General features: G+C 39.2%; 1 protein-coding gene across 3 annotated transcripts in view; it reads left to right on the forward strand.

The window, feature by feature from the left end:
- Nucleotides 1-18,187, forward strand: part of CYTH3 (cytohesin 3) — a 48,810-nt gene extending 30,623 nt beyond the window's left edge. The window contains exons 6-13 of one of the 3 annotated variants that reach the window (XM_066560874.1): nt 2,178-2,258; nt 4,304-4,416; nt 5,482-5,630; nt 6,403-6,515; nt 13,609-13,687; nt 13,769-13,840; nt 13,974-14,128; nt 14,754-18,187. In XM_066560874.1, the coding sequence (XP_066416971.1) occupies nt 2,178-2,258; nt 4,304-4,416; nt 5,482-5,630; nt 6,403-6,515; nt 13,609-13,687; nt 13,769-13,840; nt 13,974-14,128; nt 14,754-14,826 (835 nt within the window). In that variant the 3' untranslated portion in view covers nt 14,827-18,187. Of the gene's footprint in view, nt 1-2,177; nt 2,259-4,303; nt 4,417-5,481; nt 5,631-6,402; nt 6,516-13,608; nt 13,688-13,768; nt 13,841-13,973; nt 14,133-14,753 lie in introns of those variants that run through there. The other 2 variants (XM_066560872.1, XM_066560875.1) reach the window with 2 other exon arrangements.
- The last annotated feature ends 1,048 nt before the right edge of the window (nt 18,188-19,235 follow it).

Here is a 19,235-nt window from a genome sequence, read left to right on the forward strand (position 1 = left end):
TTTACAGTCAGTAATAATTGGACTGTACTTATTAAAACAGGTATTTCCTGGACAGTAGCTCCAGCAGGTTCTGGTGTTGTCACTTCCCTGCACACACACGTCCAATTGCTCAGCAGGTGTCTCCAAGGGCAGCTGCACCCTGTCCTTATCAGTCCTGCTACCATCAACATGCAATGTCCATAGTTATGCACACTGTTGCAAAACACAGTCAGAATGCAAATGCCTTCCATTGCTGTGCAACCCAGGAATTGATTTTAAAGGCAGCTGAGGGAGGCAGCAGTGCAGTGGGTTGGAGTGTGTGTATGTACGTGCTGGCACATGTTCAGTGCCACCCAGGGAGCTCTCAGAGGTGACTCATGGAGGATGTGCTCCTGTGCTGCTGCCTTGTGCAGGTCCCTTTTGAGGCACTCCTCAGTCTGCTTCCAGCAGCAACAGCGTGGTTTTTGCTCAGCAGGTTCCTCTTGGCTTTCATAGGTTCAGTCAACGTTTTTACTGTAATATGAGCATTTTGAAAATAGATCTTTGTTATGAAATCTCTATGCAGAATATGTAGACATGTCAACAGTTTTTATACAACAGAATTATGCCTCTCCTGCTTTGCCATCCCCTCTCAGGGGCCCATCATAAATTACTTCTGTATTCTAGCTAAATATAGCTGAAGACAAGACCAGGTTAGTCAACAGACTGAAATATTTATATAACATTCTGCCATAAAGAGATAGAATCTATATTACTGACTTTTATAGTTTTACAGCACTCAGCAAGCTGAAAAAATGAATGGTGTAATGGAATAAGGTAACACTTAAAAATATAGCAAAAATTATAATAAATAAGGGATGAAATGCAACCTAAAAAAAGACTTATGGTTTCTTTCTATGTGGGTAAATCTTCACTTCTTTTTTTAAGTGGCTTCCTGGAGCTTTTTATTATTTGTCTTGTGTCTTTGGAGGTGTACTCAGCACAAGTACTGCATGCCTATAAACAAAATAAATAATTTGCTTTAAGTAAAGACATACCCCTCTGGAGTGCTCTCTTTCATTACACTCTCATGCCACTTCATTGAAAAGCAGTTGCCCAGTTGAATTGTGCATTGCAGCATTTGATGAGAATTGCTTGGTTTTGCTGAGAGAACTGGGGTGTTTTTCTGTCAACAGTGTAGGGACATGCTAATGAATGAGCAGTTGGTTTTGAGGTATTTACTCCTGAGTTGCAGGTCAGTCTGACTGTGCAGTTAGTCAGCAAAGCAGCAGATAATTCCTGGTGGGTGCACACCTTTCTGTTTTTGGGTGGAGGCTGATACACAACATTCTGTCTTGGTGAGGTATTTAAAGCACACCCTGAGGATTATAAACCTTTATTCTTCTGGCACAGGAACTCACTGATGGTGTGGGCCAAGTTCTGTCCATCCACATAGTTTTGTGTTCATTACATGTTTAAATGTTAGTTTTGAATTTAAACACCCTTGTACCAAACAAAGCACAATGATTTGCATACCAATGTAAGAGATGGGTGAGAGGAAGCCCATTCAAAACCTCTTCAGATTTTAGTTAACTTTGTACCAGTTCTTGGGAATGGAGTAGGAGTACAGTACATGCTAAGCAGCTCTTTTCAAAGCTGTTCTTTTTATTGGATGCAATCAATAGAAGCATTTTTGTTTCTTATCTTTGTATATAAATTAAGATACTGCTTCAATATTTTCTGTTCTTAGAGTGGAAAAAAGTTTGTTAATTGTATGTTGTATGGCTGGAGAAATTAGTCTTACATTAACCATTGTTTTAAGAATTCATGATAATTTCTCCAGAAGGTTTTTTATTGATTACATTTCTCAGGTATCCTCCTATGTCAAAGAGGTACAGTAATAATAAATGTGAAGTACAGTACAGTAATAATAAATGTGAAGTGAAGAAGGCAAGGCTATTTTTAGGTCATTTAAATAAGCAGTTCTAAAATAAGTTCAAATGTACTGGCTTTTGCTAACTTATCAGCAAAAATGGGCAAAGTATTAGTGTTAAACATGAAAATACCTTTCAAATAAATGTGTAGATTATTTCTGATGGCTTTATTTGATCAGTGTGAGTGTTTATTTCCTTATTTATTTTCAGAAGCAAATCGAGATAACTAACAAGTCTTTAAAGGTCAGAATTGTAATTGTCTGTTTCCATTTTTGTCTTTCATAGAGATGAATTTAATATTAAAGTTCTTCAGGCTTTTGTTGAACTCCATGAGTTCGCTGATCTCAATCTTGTACAAGCCTTAAGGTGAGTAAATTCTTTCTGTTTTTTGACTTGAGCTTCCTCTATCAAATTGCATGTTTATATGAGTCACTGTGTTGATTTATCCATCAGAAAGCTGCTCTACAGCTCAGCACAACTGTACAAATTACTGTGCAAGTGAGCAGAGACAGCTCTGTTTAACCCTTCTGACTGCTTGTGTGTGTGCCGCCCTTGAGGGTGAAAACTCCTGGTCATTTCAGCTTATTTTAAAATACAAACAACTAAAACAGCTGTTAATCCTTGGTGTGCCTGCCATATGTAGACATTTGAAGACCTGTTTTATATCTTAGCACAGAGATAGGTTAAAAAAGAAATAAACTCTTTACTTAAGTAATTTTCTTCCTCCTTTTACTCTACCTCAACTTGTCCTTCTGGGCAGGGAGGGAGACAAATCCACTGATCCATGCTCTCACTGATTATGTTCAATCACAGAGAGGTAAACTTTGAAACAAGTGATTTCCTTCTGCTTGCCTCAGTTTCCCACTTGTCATGTGAAAGAGAGTGTGATATCTTAGTTTGTTTTCTTCCCTTGCTACATGAACAATTCCCTTGATTTATCTGGGATGCTTGCATACAGTGACCTTGTGAGATCCCTTCTCATCTCGGTGAAAATCCGTAACAGATTGATCAAATTAGGTTGACTTAGACAGTTCTGCCTGGTTTTTTGCCCCAAGTGACTCCCTCCTGACACCAGATAAATGGAAATGTCCGTGTGATCTTTGTTTCTGGTGCAGTGCCTTGTGATGTGGAGTCAGAACAGCTTTGCTATGGTTGAGTGATGTGGTGATGATAACTTGAGCTGCCTGAGGCTTGGGCCAAAGAAGCTTTTCTGTGGCTGCTGAAGCTTGTCTGGGAAGCTTCGTATTCCTGTCTCTTTTTACCCAGTTTGATGTTAGGTTTGACTTTATTCTTCCTTAGCAGCTGCTACTATTAAATGTTTGTATTTTGGTAGCTTACAAAATTGGTGATCTGGGTTGGAACCTTGCACGAGGTGAGTAAAAGACAGTACATAGAGCTGACAGCTAAAGATGGCCTGTGACACTTGAATATGATGTCCTAAAATGAAAACCAATGAAGACAGGAATAAATGGTTGTTATATTGGCATCCAATGTACAGGGAATAATGAGAACTTGTTTTGCATGGCAGAGCATGTAACTTTGCTGGTTTAGATCCTGGTTTAATTCAGATAAATCTTTTGCTAAGAGATAAAAGAATAAATGATGAAATTCATTGGAACGTTTTAGTGCCACAGTGTGCGAAAATAAATTTGTGAAGACTTCTGTCCTGTATGCATTCCAGTGTACCTCTATGTAGAAAGAATAAGTTACAAAAGTAAACTCTGTATTTCAGTTTATGCTGCTAAGCAGCAGCAAGATCTGCTGCATATATTCCAGAATTACTGAAATGATGTAAGTTGTTCTTTTTAAGGCCTAGGTCTCATTCTTGTAGGGTGAGCTTACAGTAGACAGGCAGCACCTCTCTAAGCAGTGGGGTTTTCTTCTTGTTGTTACTATTTTTAGAAGGTTTTGTATGAATTTAAGTAAATATGTTAAGTCTTTCTGTATTCCTTGTTTCTCTCTCCTTACACCAGCAATATTTTGTATGATGTGTCTTTTTACATTCTGAATAAAGTCTAGCTGACTGTTCATTGCTTTTTGTAGCCAGGAAACCCAGGGAGGATTGAACCCATTTTTCCCCCCATAGCATTCTCATGGCAAAAATGGGATGCATACAGAAAATTGTTTACTAGTCTGGAAAAAAGAGAGAGCCTCAGAATATGAACTGCCATATTATCTTGCCTGATAGCATGCAGTGTTGCTGGCTGAGTTACTGGGCTAGCCATCTGTGCATGTTGCTTTATAATAGCTCCTGACTTGTGTGTTGAGAGATTGAGAACATATTTCTAGGACATTCTATATAGACAATGCTGATTTTTTTTTTCTTTTTCCGTTTGTTTCGGATTATTTGTAATAAAAACCTGATATATAAATACTGGAATGAGTCTAACAACTATTCTTCCCTTTTGTAGGCAGTTTCTGTGGAGCTTCAGACTCCCAGGAGAGGCTCAAAAAATTGACCGTATGATGGAAGCTTTTGCTTCACGCTATTGCCTTTGTAACCCAGGAGTCTTCCAGTCTACAGGTCAGTCACAGGAAACCACAGGAGTTCTTAAGTACTTGTGTGATCCAAATAGAATTTTTATTTATATATATTTGTGTGTGTGTGTGTTCTTCTGCATCTGATGCAAAGATGGAAGTTAGGGATAAAATAACGTGTGAAATGAGAAATACCTGAAAATGAGAAAATGTGACTGACTAATCCAGGAGGTGCAAGCTTATGGTCAGAATGGTCATTTTCATTTATAAAACATCACAGAACTGCACAGAATGCTCTGGCATTGCTGTTCTGTTTGCTCTGCTGTATACACAAATAGATTGCTCTTGATCACTTCATTTAAGGAACAGATAGGATGGGAAAAGGTTGGTGTAAAGCAGGTCTGTAACAGCTAGAGAGGAAAATAGCTACTGATAACAAACTGCTGAAGATGCAGGCACATTTTCCCTCTCTGTAGCAGCTTTTCATCCTGCTTTTTCTCACACAGAATCTTGTACTTCAATTCTGGGAGAATTTTTACTATAATCATAACCATGTCAAGAGGCGTGATAAGATTTCCTTTGTCATCTTCTGATATTATCCAGTAGTGCTAGCTACCTCCTGTATGCCAAGGAATGGGATCAATGTCACTTTCAGTCTTTTTAAATGCAGTCAGAATGTTACTTTGAAGAGACCATTCTTTCTCTTTGGAGAGAGCTTTGGAAGTACTTTGAGTAGGAGGAGGCTGATGGACCAGGTTTATTATAGCATCCATCACTATGATTTAGGCAAAATCTGTGCAGAGAACATTTTGCCCAACACTTAAGCGTTTCAAGTGAAATGTTAATTTAAGGTGATAGCAATAAGCATAAGAGTTTAATTTTTTTGGATTTTCATACAGTTTTTCTTATACTTGTTTTTTATTTGAATTGTAACATTGTTTTTCTTCTTGGGCTTACTTAACAGCTTAAGGATTTTATACCTTTATGTACAGTGTCCAGGATTTTTTGACTGTTTCTTTTCCTTTATCAGCCAGGATGAGCTGTACACTAATTTTACAGGTTTGTACACACAACACATGGGAAGACAAACCATTTTTCAATCTGATTTCAGATACATGTTACGTGCTTTCGTTTGCCATTATTATGTTGAATACCAGCCTGCACAACCACAACGTGCGAGATAAACCCACAGTGGAGAGGTTTATCTCCATGAATCGTGGAATTAATGAAGGTGGGGACCTTCCAGAGGAATTGCTGAGGGTAAGTTGGGCTGGCTAGGACAAAGCCAGGCTTTGTGTTTTTAATAGCAGACTTTAAAGTGTGTACAACAGTTCTCAGGCAGATTTGTCAAGGGAGGGCAAAAGAACATTTTCTGGCATATGTAACCATTTGAGTAGCTGAAAGAAGCATTTTTTTGTTATTCACAGCTACTTTGAGCTAGTTCTGCCTATATCCAACCTTTTGTTGAGAACAGGCTGTTTCAGAGAAAGCGCTCTGTGTATCTCTCAGTAGTTTGTTTATGGCAAAATTCATGTGGAATTGGCTGCTTATGAAAAAAGTAGCATTTCTATCAGAAAAAATCGTAAAAATTATTATTTCTTTATTGCCTCTCATTTTTCCCGCATTTTGTGAAGTTCCCTCCTTGAGAAATCAGTAAAAAAAAACTGCTGTAAGACAGTGTTATGGGCTACACCATTTTATGAAAACGCAGATTCATTTGGCAAAATTTGTACTAAATGAAACTGATAGTGAAACCTTCAAAATACTAAATGCTGAAGTTAAAATAAAAATGTCATTGCTAGGAGTGCTTAAGAAATTTTTACTGAAGAGAGACTTGTGTACAGATGAAGTAGTTTAAAATGAAACTTGATCAAAGTATTAAACAAAGGTAGACAGGGGGTGGTCCAGAATTTTATGGACAGTATTTCCTGTGCTTTTTATACTAATAATCTCAGAAGCAGTAAGATATCCTGGTTGCATTTTCTGTTAAGACATTTATTAATGAGGTCTTTTTCCTCTTTTATTTTTCTAGAATTTATATGAAAGTATTAAGAATGAGCCATTTAAAATTCCAGAGGATGATGGAAATGATCTAACGCATACATTTTTTAATCCAGATAGAGAAGGTTGGCTGCTGAAATTAGGTTAGTCACAAGGGCAGTTCTGCTGCTCTGTGTTTGTTCATTGTTAGCATGTTTGCTGCTCCGTGTCTTCCTGCTTTCTTGTGAAGGTAACAGGTTTCACTTTGTATTTAAAAATGTATGAACCAAAATAAGTAGCTCCTTTACGTCTGAAGGCTGTTACTTCCTATTTTGCATACCCAAATTAGCAATCAGGTTCAAACTTCGGAGTTTTATTTCTGAGATCTGAGAAATAAAAACTCGTCGACAAAAAGGAAACAACCACATGGTATTTACCACATGCTGTGACTGATAAATAACAACTGAGTCTCCATAAGGTCATTTCAGAAAACCGTGTGTGATGTTTCAACACAGTTTTCTGTGTACAAAAAAAGGATTTCTCTTCAAATAGTTATTTTTGTATGTCTTTATTTTTCCATATTATTTGTGAGTTTCTCTTGGTTTGGTTTTGGCTATGATTTTTTAATGAGTGGTTTAAATGTGCCTTCTTGTTTTCCTTATGGCCTATGACCTATCACCTTTCTGTTCTGTGACTGGCTGTCTCTGCTTATTCTGCATTAGGAGGTACGTATCTGATTGCTTTCCAGTCCCCTCTTCTTCAGTTGCTCATTCTTTTATTTTCTTCCTCCTTCCTCCTGGCTTTTTCTTATTTTCTTTTCTTTTTTTTAATCAGATTCGTTGTAGCATTTTGCTTTTTCACTCAGTGTCACTAACAGTGTCATCAGTGGTGCTCTGAGAGACTGGCATGTCAGTGTCTGACTCACATGCAGGTGTGTTCTGCAAAAGAAGAAAGCATTTACATGCAAAGCAGAAAAATAAGGATGACTTCAGCACACTTTTATCATTCATGGAAGAACATAACAAGGAAAGAATAATCTCTGTTGAGAGTAAACAACATGTCTTACTCTGCCATGAAGTTTCAGAGTGTTTTTGTTACTTGTTCATCAATGATAATAGGTTGTTGAAAGATTGATTACATTTGAACTACATATTTATAAAAGCTGTTCTTTTTCCTGCTTGTTTTCCTTTTGAAATATTTAGCTTATTTAAACATTTAGCTTATTTAACAGAGTCTTAAATGAGCTTCAAATTTAGGGTTGCAGGAACCTCAGGTAGTTCAGTTTCTTGGCACTGTAAGATGCCTTTGTTTTTACAGACTTATAAAGTTGATGGGATTCACTCTTTCACCTGGCCTTAGGGATTTTTTTTCCTATATAAAGGAGACTGACACTTTGTCTTAAGAGTTGTTTTCAAGACAATAAATTTTTTAAATTCAAACACCAGCAACTTCCCTAGAGACAGTTGTTGGCCACTTTAATGTGTTGAAGTGGAAGGAACTCTGCACTTGGAGAATGGTGACTAAAGTGTGGAAATCGATGCTGCTGGGGTGCACATGGGGAGGATGGTGAAAGTGGAGCCTGGACAGAGCCATAGGCCACAGTGCTGATTGCACCTGGAACTTGGTGGTCATGCTTGTGCTGGAAGGAAATGGATGTGAAAAGGAAGCATTTGGAATTCATTCACGTGCTCCCCAATGTCGAATTCTGACCTCTGTGCTACACATGCTATGGAGCTCCTTTTCTAACTACAAAGAAGCAAAGCTCTTGCTTTTTGACCTGTATTGGCTCAGCTCGCACAATGTCAAACATGACCTTGCAGCTTTTCTCCATTTGGTAGCATGAGATGATGGTTAACAGAAAAGCCTTTCAAGCTGCTGTAGGTGGAATGTGCTTTTGGAGAAGAGGTTGAGTGTAAGGCCAGGCTGTGCCTGTTGCTGTTGCCAGTGCTCCCTCATGAACTTGCACATAATGGGAGTGCAGGCAAGTGTGAGTGTGTGTAGAGGAGTGACAACATCCTCTGTGGAAGAAACTGCCCATAAAAGAGATCTAATAAAAATAGAGGAACAAAGAAATTGAGGAAGCGATGACTGAAAGTAAGTGAGAGCTGCCAGGAACTTCTGCACAGTCTGTCTGTGGTGCAAAGTCAATAAACCACAGGTCAGGACTGAGAGCTCTGTCTGAGTGTGCAGTGTGTAGGATGCAGATGAGGCACAGTGCACAGAAACCCCAGTAGTAAAAGGGTGTGTGAGGCAGAAGGGTGTTACACGTAACACTCCCACGGTATGAGATTGTTTGAATAAAGAAATGAAACGTGTCCAGAAGCCTCTGGTGAATCAGCCTGGGAATGCCTGGAGCTGGGCTTCTGTGAAAGACTGCATTTTTTCCACAGACACAGACTGGTACAGACTAATACACTGCTGGTTTAGATGCAATGACCAGAAATAAACCTGACAGTCTTTTTTTTTTTTTTCTTTATTTTTTTTCCTTTTATTTCTTTCCTCTCCTTCAAGCTTCCTATTTGCAGGGAGTCTTAACTGTATGTTGAGAGTGCTGTCTCAATCCACATTGTTTGCATTTTTACAGTTCTTTCTCTTGGGAAGCACTTCTTGTGAAATGGGTGTGGTTTCCTTCAGTTCTAGAAGCTTCTGATACTAAAAACTTGTGTATTGTTGAAATGCTAAGAAGACAAACTCCTGTGTGAGGGTTTAAGTGCTCAGTTGTGATAAAACATAGAAGTTGAAATAGAAAGTTTTTATATAAAACTATAAACATGACTAAGACTACTTGCAGACTCTGAGTATATCAAGACAGTACTTTGTATCTGGTGTTTCTCATAGTCAGCTCTTCCCATTTATATAGTTGTGCCCCTTTTTTAGTATTCCATCCCTTACTGTATTGATTTTTCTCTGGGCAGAAGATAGATATTGTGAAACTTTAAAATATTGTAAAATTCATCTGTCCAAGAGACTACTCTGGGTTTTAGAAGGCTGGGAGGGTACAGAAGGCTTTTGGAGAGTTTGCTGCTCTGAATTGTTCAGAGGTGACCGTGTTAAGTCTGAGTGCCAAACCTGACAGCCAGACAGCAGTTCTGGTTTTATCTATCTAGACTGAGCCAGTGCCTTTAAATAGACATCTTTATCTTGGTAGGCCTAAATTATCATTCAGTTCTGCATCATTTGAAGCATGGTGTAATGAAAATGAATGCAGCAAGTTAAAAACTGAAAGCTGCTGAGTGCTAATGAGTCCTCCTTGGAGCAGCTTGACACACTGTGAGCCTTCAGATTTTTCTGCATAATGAGTGGTGTAGATACCACGAAGTTTTCTGCCATCCACTCTAAAGTATTTTGAAATTGTTGCCTGTGCTCTCTTTGCTAATGCCCAAGTTAGAACTGTTTTGCCAGGAAGGTGTTTCCTTGCCTTAAACAGATTCTCTTGGCCGATTGCTTGGTTTGTGTAATATTTTCTTCTAGTTAGAGGGAAACTTTGACATTATTCCCCCAAACTGGAGAGGAAGTTATTTCAGCCAGACACATGAGTGTGTTAATTTTTTCTGCCAGTCAGGCGGTTACGGAGTGCTTGGAGAAGGTCCAGGAGCTGCACATCCGGGGCTGTCCCGCCAGCGGTGCTTGTTCCAGCACATCTGGCCTTGGGAGGATGTTGTTCCTCCTCCCTAATGTGGCTGGGAGAACAGGGCTGTTCATCAGGAACCGGGGCCTTCCGGTACCTGCCTGCCTCTTGGGGGGACTGAGGCTCTTCCAGGTTCAGGCAATCAGTGCTGTGGCCAAGGGAAAATGATTTTTAAAAGAAAGCCAAACTTTGATCCAACCAACTGTGTAGTTGCTGAGTCTGTTCTGTCTGGTGCTATCCAAATTAACTGAGGAGAAAACAATACATTTTTGGTGTGTGCATCTCTCAGCTCTAAAACTTTTTATATAAATGACCTGAAGATTTGAGTAGAACTTTCTAACTTTAGGTGCCTTGCTGTCTTTAGCCTTAAGGCCTTTTTTACTTTGGAGATTTATGTTTCCTAAGTCCTTGCCAGTTATTTTCCCTTTATTATAGATGGTTTCTTTTACCTTGTTGCCTAGTGTGTTCTTTGCCCAGAGTTAAAAAAATAAAAATCCTCTGTCGAGTTACAAAGGTGAAGAGGATTTCTGTTCCTGTTTCTGTACATTTTGCCTTGTAGCCTTTTCTTGTAGTTTACTTACATTTCCACCTACTGTGGAAGATACTGTGCTTCTATATTTCATTATTTGAGATGTCTGTGCGTTTTTGTAATCAGCATGATCTTTCAGAAGTATGTCACTTATCTCTCCGTTTCTGTAAATGTTTATGGATTCATACTCTGGTTTTCTTGATCCTCTTCTGCTAACTTAATTCCCTCCAGTCTTAATCTTTAAAAGGCTGGGAGCTGGAATAAGAGATGAAGTATGGCCCTGAACTCTCTGTTGTTGCTTTATGAGCCTACAGCAATCTCAGCCAAGGACAAGAATGTTTTGTTATCATGTATTTTTACCTGTTAATCTCATGAGCAGTTTACGGGCCACAGTGCCTTATCAGCCACCTGCTTGAGCTGCAGCCCACTGTAAAGGCATATTAAACACATGTGATGTGGTGACCCCTGTAAATTTGATTAATACAGATTAGATTTTGAGCTTTATTAGAGTTTCTGTGCTGTTGACAGCTGAAACTCAGTATGAAACCCTCTGTATGGGGAGACAGAGACTTATATGTGAGAGTAGTTCCTTATCCCACCAAAAAATCCTGCCTAACTGCTTTCTTTTTTTTCTTTTTTTTTTTTTTTTTTTTTTTTTTTTTTTTTTTTTTTCTCGTTGGAAGAGTAACTGATAGCTTGGTGGAGCAGAGACTTAAGGTCTATTTCTATGACTCCCATGAGTGCTGTAACCCAGTGAGCTACTGGCTGTTTTAGGAGAAGGGAGCAGTAAGAGGGATGTTGATGGAAATACATAATCTTCTTTGTGGCTTCCCTGGAACTGGGTGATGTTTCATGACAAAAGCTTCCTCAAAACTGCAGCATGATTACAGAAGGTTTCAGGCTTGAGAAATCTGGCTTTTCCAGAGAGAGTGGATGTTGTCAGGAAAACATTCAGCAAACTCAACTGCTGTTTACTGCTTGGCAATTCATATTGTTCTGGGAGTGTGTGTTTTAGGTGTGTTGTTTCTTTCTTCAATGATAAACAGGTCTTCTTTTAAATATATGGTGGTTACTGATTTTTTTATTGTGTTTTGACATGGCATCACAGTTAATGGGAAATGCCTTTGTTCACTTCAATCTCCTCTGTGATAGTAACCTCTTTCCCTGTTGGATTCATTCTCTCTCCTCCTGAATTATTTTCCTGCTAGCACCGGGCAAGCCATGACCTCTGATAGCTGATATTACTTGTTAGCCTGAAAAACAGGGTGTTTTAGGGTCATAAAATGTTAATTGATGTTAGTCTGCTGACCTTGGGGAGCAGAAGGTGGCTGGAGGCGCTGGGCTGTGTGAGATGGAGTCACGTTGTGCAGCCGCAGGGAGCGCCCGCTCCGTGACCCGGCCCTGCCTTTCCATGGGGCTGCAGCTCCTCCTGCCCGGCCCAAGCGCTTCCTGGTGCCCCAGCCAGCTCTCGGTCAAGGTGCTGGGGAATTTTTCTAGTGACTTAGGTGCCAGTTTGATCATCTCTGCCGTGTTTATTTAAGGATCTGTCACAGTGGTTGTACTAAAATTCAGTTCTTCCCTCACTGTCTCCAGTTCACTCAACCATTCATTGTGTCACAGCTTCTGCATCTTGCACTTTTTTGCCTTCACTTATTTCATCACACCTGCTTGCAGATTAATTTTTTCTTAAGATATGAGTGCATCTGGTGGAAACATCAAGTTTATTGAGTACATTTAATGTTGGAGTGTGTTAACACTGGGCTATTGTGGAGGTTGTGAAACGCAGCAAAAGGAAGGTACAACATGCAACAATGCAAATATGCAGTAGATTGGTATCAAGGAATGTCATGATATCCCTAGAATTGTTCTTTAATTTGAGTTGGATTTCTGTATTAAACAAAAACCCAGCTATCTTAAGCAGAACAAAAGATCAAAAAATTATGCTTATATCTTAAATTTGATTATATGACTTGGATTAAACTGGGTATCTTGTGTGTATTGATGGTGCTCTTTTATGCACAGGTGTTCAGTTGCAAGATCAACTCTTTTGAAATGTTGGCTTAATGAAATTAAATCACTGCTGAATGGATGATGCACAGGTGGTGACATAATCCTGAAGTCAGATAACTATGGTGGATCTAAACTTAATAACATATGCATGCTCTATCTACAATTGTCTTTCTTGGAAATGAATTTTAAAATAATGTAATGTGGGAAGCCAGGTGTGTTCTGAAGCAGCCATTGGCAGAAGAACAACTGAGAGGGCCAGAACAATGCTTTTGTTTCTAAAAAGAAACTGTTCCCTATAGGGTGATATTAGCAGGTGTAAGGAAGAGGAACTCTGTGGTTGCTGTTGTCTAAACTGTTAATGAAGGAAAAATTGGCATTTTTGGAGCAGTAGCTATTTCTTCTGTCACGTGTACTCAATGATTTATTAACCCATGAAGAGAAGGTGTTTTTAAAATACTGAAAGATGACAAATTATATACCATATACTTATGGTATATTTTGGCACAGGATTTGCTCCTCATTGATGACACATTGTATTTGTTCTGTTAATGTTTCTGAGCACCTTACACACTTGATATTAAATCTGAAAGTAAAGACAGGTTATTAATCAGCTCTTTGCTCATGAGTGAGGTGACAGGAAGGTGATAAAAAGCCCTTTAATTTTATTGATGGGACCCTTTCCTTGCCCAGGACAAGCTGTTGAGGGGTTTCTTGTGTTGCAGGGATGCAGTTGCTGGTTCTGTGGGTGTCAGAGCAGCCCAGGCTGGCCTCACTCACCCCCAGCAGCAAGGGCAGGGTCCAGCCCTGTGCAGAGCTGGAATTTTTGGTGCAATGAACACATGTGAGGGCCTGGACAGAGGGAGCAGGTCTGGCCACTCACCCTTGCCCATGGCTCTCGTGCCACCTCCATAGCTGATGCTGCCTCAGGACAAGTTGCAGTAACTTCCTTTAACCTCACTCATCTGTGCCTGATCCATTTACCATTAAGCAATTAAACCATACTTTGAAAAATAAGAACCTAATTATTTCCTTGCCTGTTGTTGGAGCTCTGACAGCAGCACATGTTTAATTCTGGAATTCCTTTTGTTTGTAGGGGGAAGAGTAAAAACATGGAAACGGAGATGGTTTATTCTGACTGATAATTGCCTGTATTACTTTGAATACACAACAGTGAGTATATATCATGGTGAATTTTCTTTGTAATCAAGATTTATAAGTAACTAATAATGTGATATTTTCCTAATTTTTTAGGACAAAGAACCTAGAGGAATTATTCCATTAGAAAATCTTAGCATAAGAGAAGTCGAAGACCCTAGAAAACCAGTAAGACAGTTTCAAATTTATTTTTAAAACGAAGATGAGTAAACCATATGGAACTTAATTGTACTGTTAAATGAATTTATTTGTCAGTTTTGTTTTGTTCTTTTAAATTTATTGCTTCATTTCTACCCTCCAGAACTGCTTTGAGCTCTACAACCCCAGCCATAAAGGTCAGGTAATCAAAGCGTGTAAAACCGAAGCTGACGGCAGAGTGGTGGAAGGCAACCATGTCGTGTACAGAATATCTGCTCCCACCCCAGAAGAGAAGGAGGAGTGGATTAAATCTATCAAGTGAGTTTCAAGTCTTAAATGTCTTTCAGGAATGAAGTGTAAGCTCTTTTCAGAGTATGATATGAGGAGAATTTGTTGTAACTTGTTGGAAGAACTCTGATGTGGCAATGTCCTCGAGGACCAACAGTGAGCTCTGTGGGGCTGGTGGATCAAGATACAAATCTGTTACTGTGTGGTCCTAAGGAAATACTGCTGCTAACTCAAATGAGGAGAATATGGATTTGTTGTTCTATGCTAATGTAAAATCTTGTGTGAATTGTCTTTAAACCTAATTCTATTGGATTCTTACTTCACCCAAGAATTAACTTTAGTGACATGTATCTTAAGCATGTTCACAAGCAGCTTTAAACTTCCACAGCTTTACTTTATATTGGAAGGTTTCTAAGCAGACCCACACTGAAATAAATAATAGTCAAGATGTGAAGGTGTGAGCTCTGAACTAATCACAGTGGAATTGAACCTTGTGCTAAAGAAATAGTTGTGGTGCTTAGAAGTCAGCCATCTATCTTAACAGTGTGGAGTCATCCACAAGGAAGAGAGAACAAAAGTTTTAGTTTTCACAGCTATTGAAATAGTTAACGGGTATTTATTAACCAAACTGATGATTCCTTTTTTTCTCTTCCAGAGCAAGTATCAGCAGGGATCCCTTTTATGATATGCTGGCAACAAGGAAAAGAAGAATTGCAAATAAAAAATAGAACATGAACAGCAACTTGCAGACCTGCATCAACCTATAACTGAACATACTGTGGAGTGATAGAAGAAATTGGACAAACTAAATGAAGATAACTGTAAATTTTATATATATATACATATATATATATATATATATATATACACATTTTACTATGGCATAAAAACTTGGCAGAACTTTTCAGGGTAAATAGTTACTGGTATATAATTTGAAGTAAGCTTCAATTCCCAGAGAATTATTATATTGGAACTTAATTCAACTGAACACATGGAAGCCTTGTTTTCACTTACATTAGTGACAACTCCAGTTTACTTGGGCTGGGAGGGAAGGAGTGCAGGGCTAACACTAAAATATCCTTACCTGTTACCTGAGCACACATTTCCCATAAAAGAAGGAGTTATTATAAGACTTTGAGTTCTCACTTAAGTGCAGCACCAACAGTGGAGCACAGCATGACCTGGCACTGCATTTTCCTATAAGCAGAAACCTCACAGTCCCAGTGGCAGTTCTCAGTTGTGTGTGTTTCACAGAACCACCTGAGTGCAGCTTTCATTCAGGATTCCTCTCCTGCCTTTCTGGAAATAGCTTTCCTTAGACACACAGTGGCTGGCAGCTCAGTGGGTACCTCTGGTGCCAGAGGGTTTGTCAGTGTGCACTGAAATACAAATACAGGCAGGGCCCAGCAGCAGAGGCTTGAGGCTGTGGCCATGCCATGAAGTACCAGATGTGGTCTGGTGTTTGCCAGTTGGCTAAAGCTCATTCCTGTCTGCTCATACACTCACAACAAACAATAAGGTTTAATGACTGGTTTAATCTGCTTTTTATATAGTAACTTCCTTCTTATGTTTGAGATGCTGTAGTTTGATTAACACTAAGTTGCTACTAAAGGAGAGAGATGACAGGGCTTGTGTGACTTCAGGCCTTGCATGTGAAAACACCCCCAGATAATTTCACATGCATTCAATGTTTTTAAAGGGAAAAGCCAGGAAGGTGAACTGTCCCTGTAAGATGCAGCCCTAGAGAGTTAAGCCAGCAGGATTCATTCCTTTGCTTGATAACAAACTTTGGACATAGTTTGTGCAAGTTTATACAAGTTCACTATTTTTATTGCATTCTTAAAGATGATTTTCAGATTTGTGCTACAGCAGTTGGAATTGAAAAACATAGACATTTTTACTAAAAAATAAAGTATTGATTGCCTGGTGCAGCTAGACCTCCCCACAGGCATGTGTCTCTTTTTGAAACCTGTGAAGGTCCTGCTGCTGGATCTTTCAGGAACACATCACTGGCTGCAGCAGATTTTACTCCAGTGCTTTTCTGTTGATAGCACATATTGTTCTTGGGGTAAAGCCCCTAATTCCACAACAGGGGCAAAAAGTGGGAACTTTTGACTCTACTGCTTCTGTTACTTCCCAGTTTTTCCCAAATTTGTTGAACCTGAGCTGTGCCTACTGTGCCAGTGGATGTGTTGGAGACCCAAAATGTTCAAGCAGCTTTGCTTGTTGGCTACAGGAGCACCTTTGGCTCTGTTGTAGGGAGATGTGCTGCACTGGCAAACCCACAGACTTACCAAGTTGATCTGTCTGAAATCTCCTTTGAACTGTAAGGGAGAGTCTGTTTCACTGTTCTGTCTTACTGATTTGCCTTGTTTTGCATGGAGTGTCAGCCTTGTGAGTGTTTTGCTTTATTGCATGTTTGCAAAAGAGGCTGAGAGGAAAAGAACAAAGTAAATTTTCCTACATTTTAGATTTTTCCCAGGGTGTGTGGAATTGCTTGGGTGAATGTTTAAATCTTAGTGCTTCCAAAGGAGTAAAACTCAGCCAGAGGAGGTAGAATCCTTGAGTAAGTGTCAGTGTGGGGATATCTTAATGGAACACATTTAAACTCTTTATAGAAATTAATTAAGTTGTGTGTCCTGTGTTTGCAAAGCAGCACAATGATGGAGCTGCTGCCAGCACTTGTTTGGAGTCTTCTGTTCTGCAGTGACATTTTGTTTTCAAGCACTGCCTACATCAAGTCTTAGCTTTGGACAAGTAGATTTGTAATGCAAATAGTGACAGGCCAGATCAGTGGTACTAGTGAGCAGAAATGTGAAAGGCAGCAAATACAGTATTTCTGGAGAAATGTGAGATTACAAAAGCATTAATAAGCCATGAAGCACTTTTGTATCAATTTTTATTTTCTGAAATACCACCTTTGAGGAAATCTATTTATTTAACCAGGTGAGGATGTCTGCCTATAAGCATGAAGGAAAGGCCTTGACAGTTCATTTGCTGTATTTAGTTTGAAGTTCTTATATCCGGCAGAAATAATTATTTAGAGTAACGTGTAACTGAGGATATTATAGCAGGAAATATTTTATTTCTTAGCATTGAAATGCAACATCTTAAACAGGTGCTCAATGTATCTATTTAATTTACCAAAGCTAATGGAATAGCATTTTTGTGTGTGTTAATATTTGATTTCAAATGTTCTTTGTAACAGTATTAAAAGGGAGTGAAACTGGCCCAAAATTTCCACTGGCCACGGGGCCAGTAAAACAAAGTGGCTTGTGAAAATTTTGGCCATATCAGGTACTATCCATGAGAGTGAAGAAAAATCTCTCAACCTTTCCCTTTTTTATTGGGCTTCAAGTCCAGGGGTGGCTACTGAAAGTGGCTGCTTGGTGGCATAAAGCAGGATCTGTTACAGTTTGGCCATGCTGAGGAAAAGTCCTCTGGGGACAACAGATTCTCCCTTCCTGTGGCACTGAAAGGTGAGGAATTCTTGAGCTCTTTGCTTTTGGCCCTGCCCTCTACAAGTGCAGGGCAGTGAGAGCCATGGTGTCAGTGCAGCTGGGAGGGAACTCCACACTAAACTTAAGCTCAGCTGGACTGACTTAAATTTTACAATATTCTGACAAAATAAGCTCTGCATCACTTAGCATTTTGAACCATTGTAGACTGGTACAAAACTGAACCTTTATAAAGTGAGCAGCATTTATAATGCTTCATATATAAAAAAAACTGCATATTTTTAAGATTTATTACATATCTATGTAGATATGCTTGCTGGAAAAGCTAGGTCTGTTGTAGACCAGATACTACAAATTAAGACTTGTGGCTTACCAGTTTCATTTCTATATTTTCTTGGAAAATGTTTCTAGCTAGAGTTTAAATATAAAATGTAAATACTGTACAGGTATGTATTGATATGAGTATTACTTCGTGTATACAAGTGATTTGCATGACAAATATTCTGTATCAATCATTGTTATAACGGTGATGTTCTTATGTAAAGCCACTGCAATATTAATGTTTTCATTTATCATTAAGACCTGTTGCTTAAATCTGGCAATTTTCTCAAAAATAAAGTGTGAAACTGTACTGTCTCCTCATTTACCAGGAATACATGGCAGGCAATAGCTGACTCTTAAGAGGTTAAAGTTTAATTTTCCAACTGCTCTTGTAAGTAAAAGGCCTCTTTACCCTTAGGCACAGTAATTTAAATTATCAGGTTTAATTTTTTTTCAGAGAAAAAACCCTTCAACTGCAAAATGTTTCAGTAAAGTGTGTTACCACACGAGTGTGACTCCAGTAAAAGGAGCTTTCCCTCGGGAGCCACCCTAAATTGAGGTATTTTATTTTGTCATTTCCCTGCCAGGAGTTTGTCAGCTGTGAGGGGGGAAGCGGATCTCTGCTCCTGGAGTAGATTAATTAGTTTCCTCAATTAGCAATTAGGAACAGGTGCTGCTGCTCCACAGCTCTGGGGCAGTGTCACCCAGTGCCCTCCCTGCTCCAGAGCCATTGGGGCAGCTGGGGCTCTGAAGGGAGGCACAGCAACAACACAAACTCCTTTGAGAAGTTCTGCTGGAGTTACTCATCAGACAAAGGACAAGACACCAAACCTTGGAGCCAGAGGACAAAAAAGGAAAAAAAGCCAGATACAGGACAGGAATGTTGGTTACTTTGCCACGTCACTTTATGTAAGTCACATAACTGTTGCCATAGGAACATTATGCAGGTACATTATGCTTTGGCTTGATGGTGTTCTCTGTGTACCAAAAGATTACTTTAAACTATTTAGTGAGACATTAACCTTGCTCTTTTTTGCTTTTTTTCCTGTTAGTTTTGGTTTTGTGGTTTGTTTTGTTTCTTTTTTTGCCATACACAATACCGAGCTCCTGCTGAGCTCCCAGCCTGGTGGTGCCTGGCTGTGGAAGCTTTGAGTTCAAAGGAGAAGCCTTCAGCATCCTTGTCCAGGCAGCTGCAGTCCCAGTTACTGATTTTCTTCTCTGGCTCACACCAACAGCACCTTCTCCCCTACACTGAGGGGAAGATGTGACTTCTCCAGTGTCAAACACACTCTGACAGCTCTCAGCTCCCATTTTAACACAGTGCATGTTAAATAACTCAAGTAAAACTCAAGTAAAAA

The sequence above is a fragment of the Molothrus aeneus genome, chromosome 16 (assembly GCF_037042795.1).
Source record: "Molothrus aeneus isolate 106 chromosome 16, BPBGC_Maene_1.0, whole genome shotgun sequence".
Classification (NCBI taxonomy): domain Eukaryota; kingdom Metazoa; phylum Chordata; class Aves; order Passeriformes; family Icteridae; genus Molothrus; species Molothrus aeneus.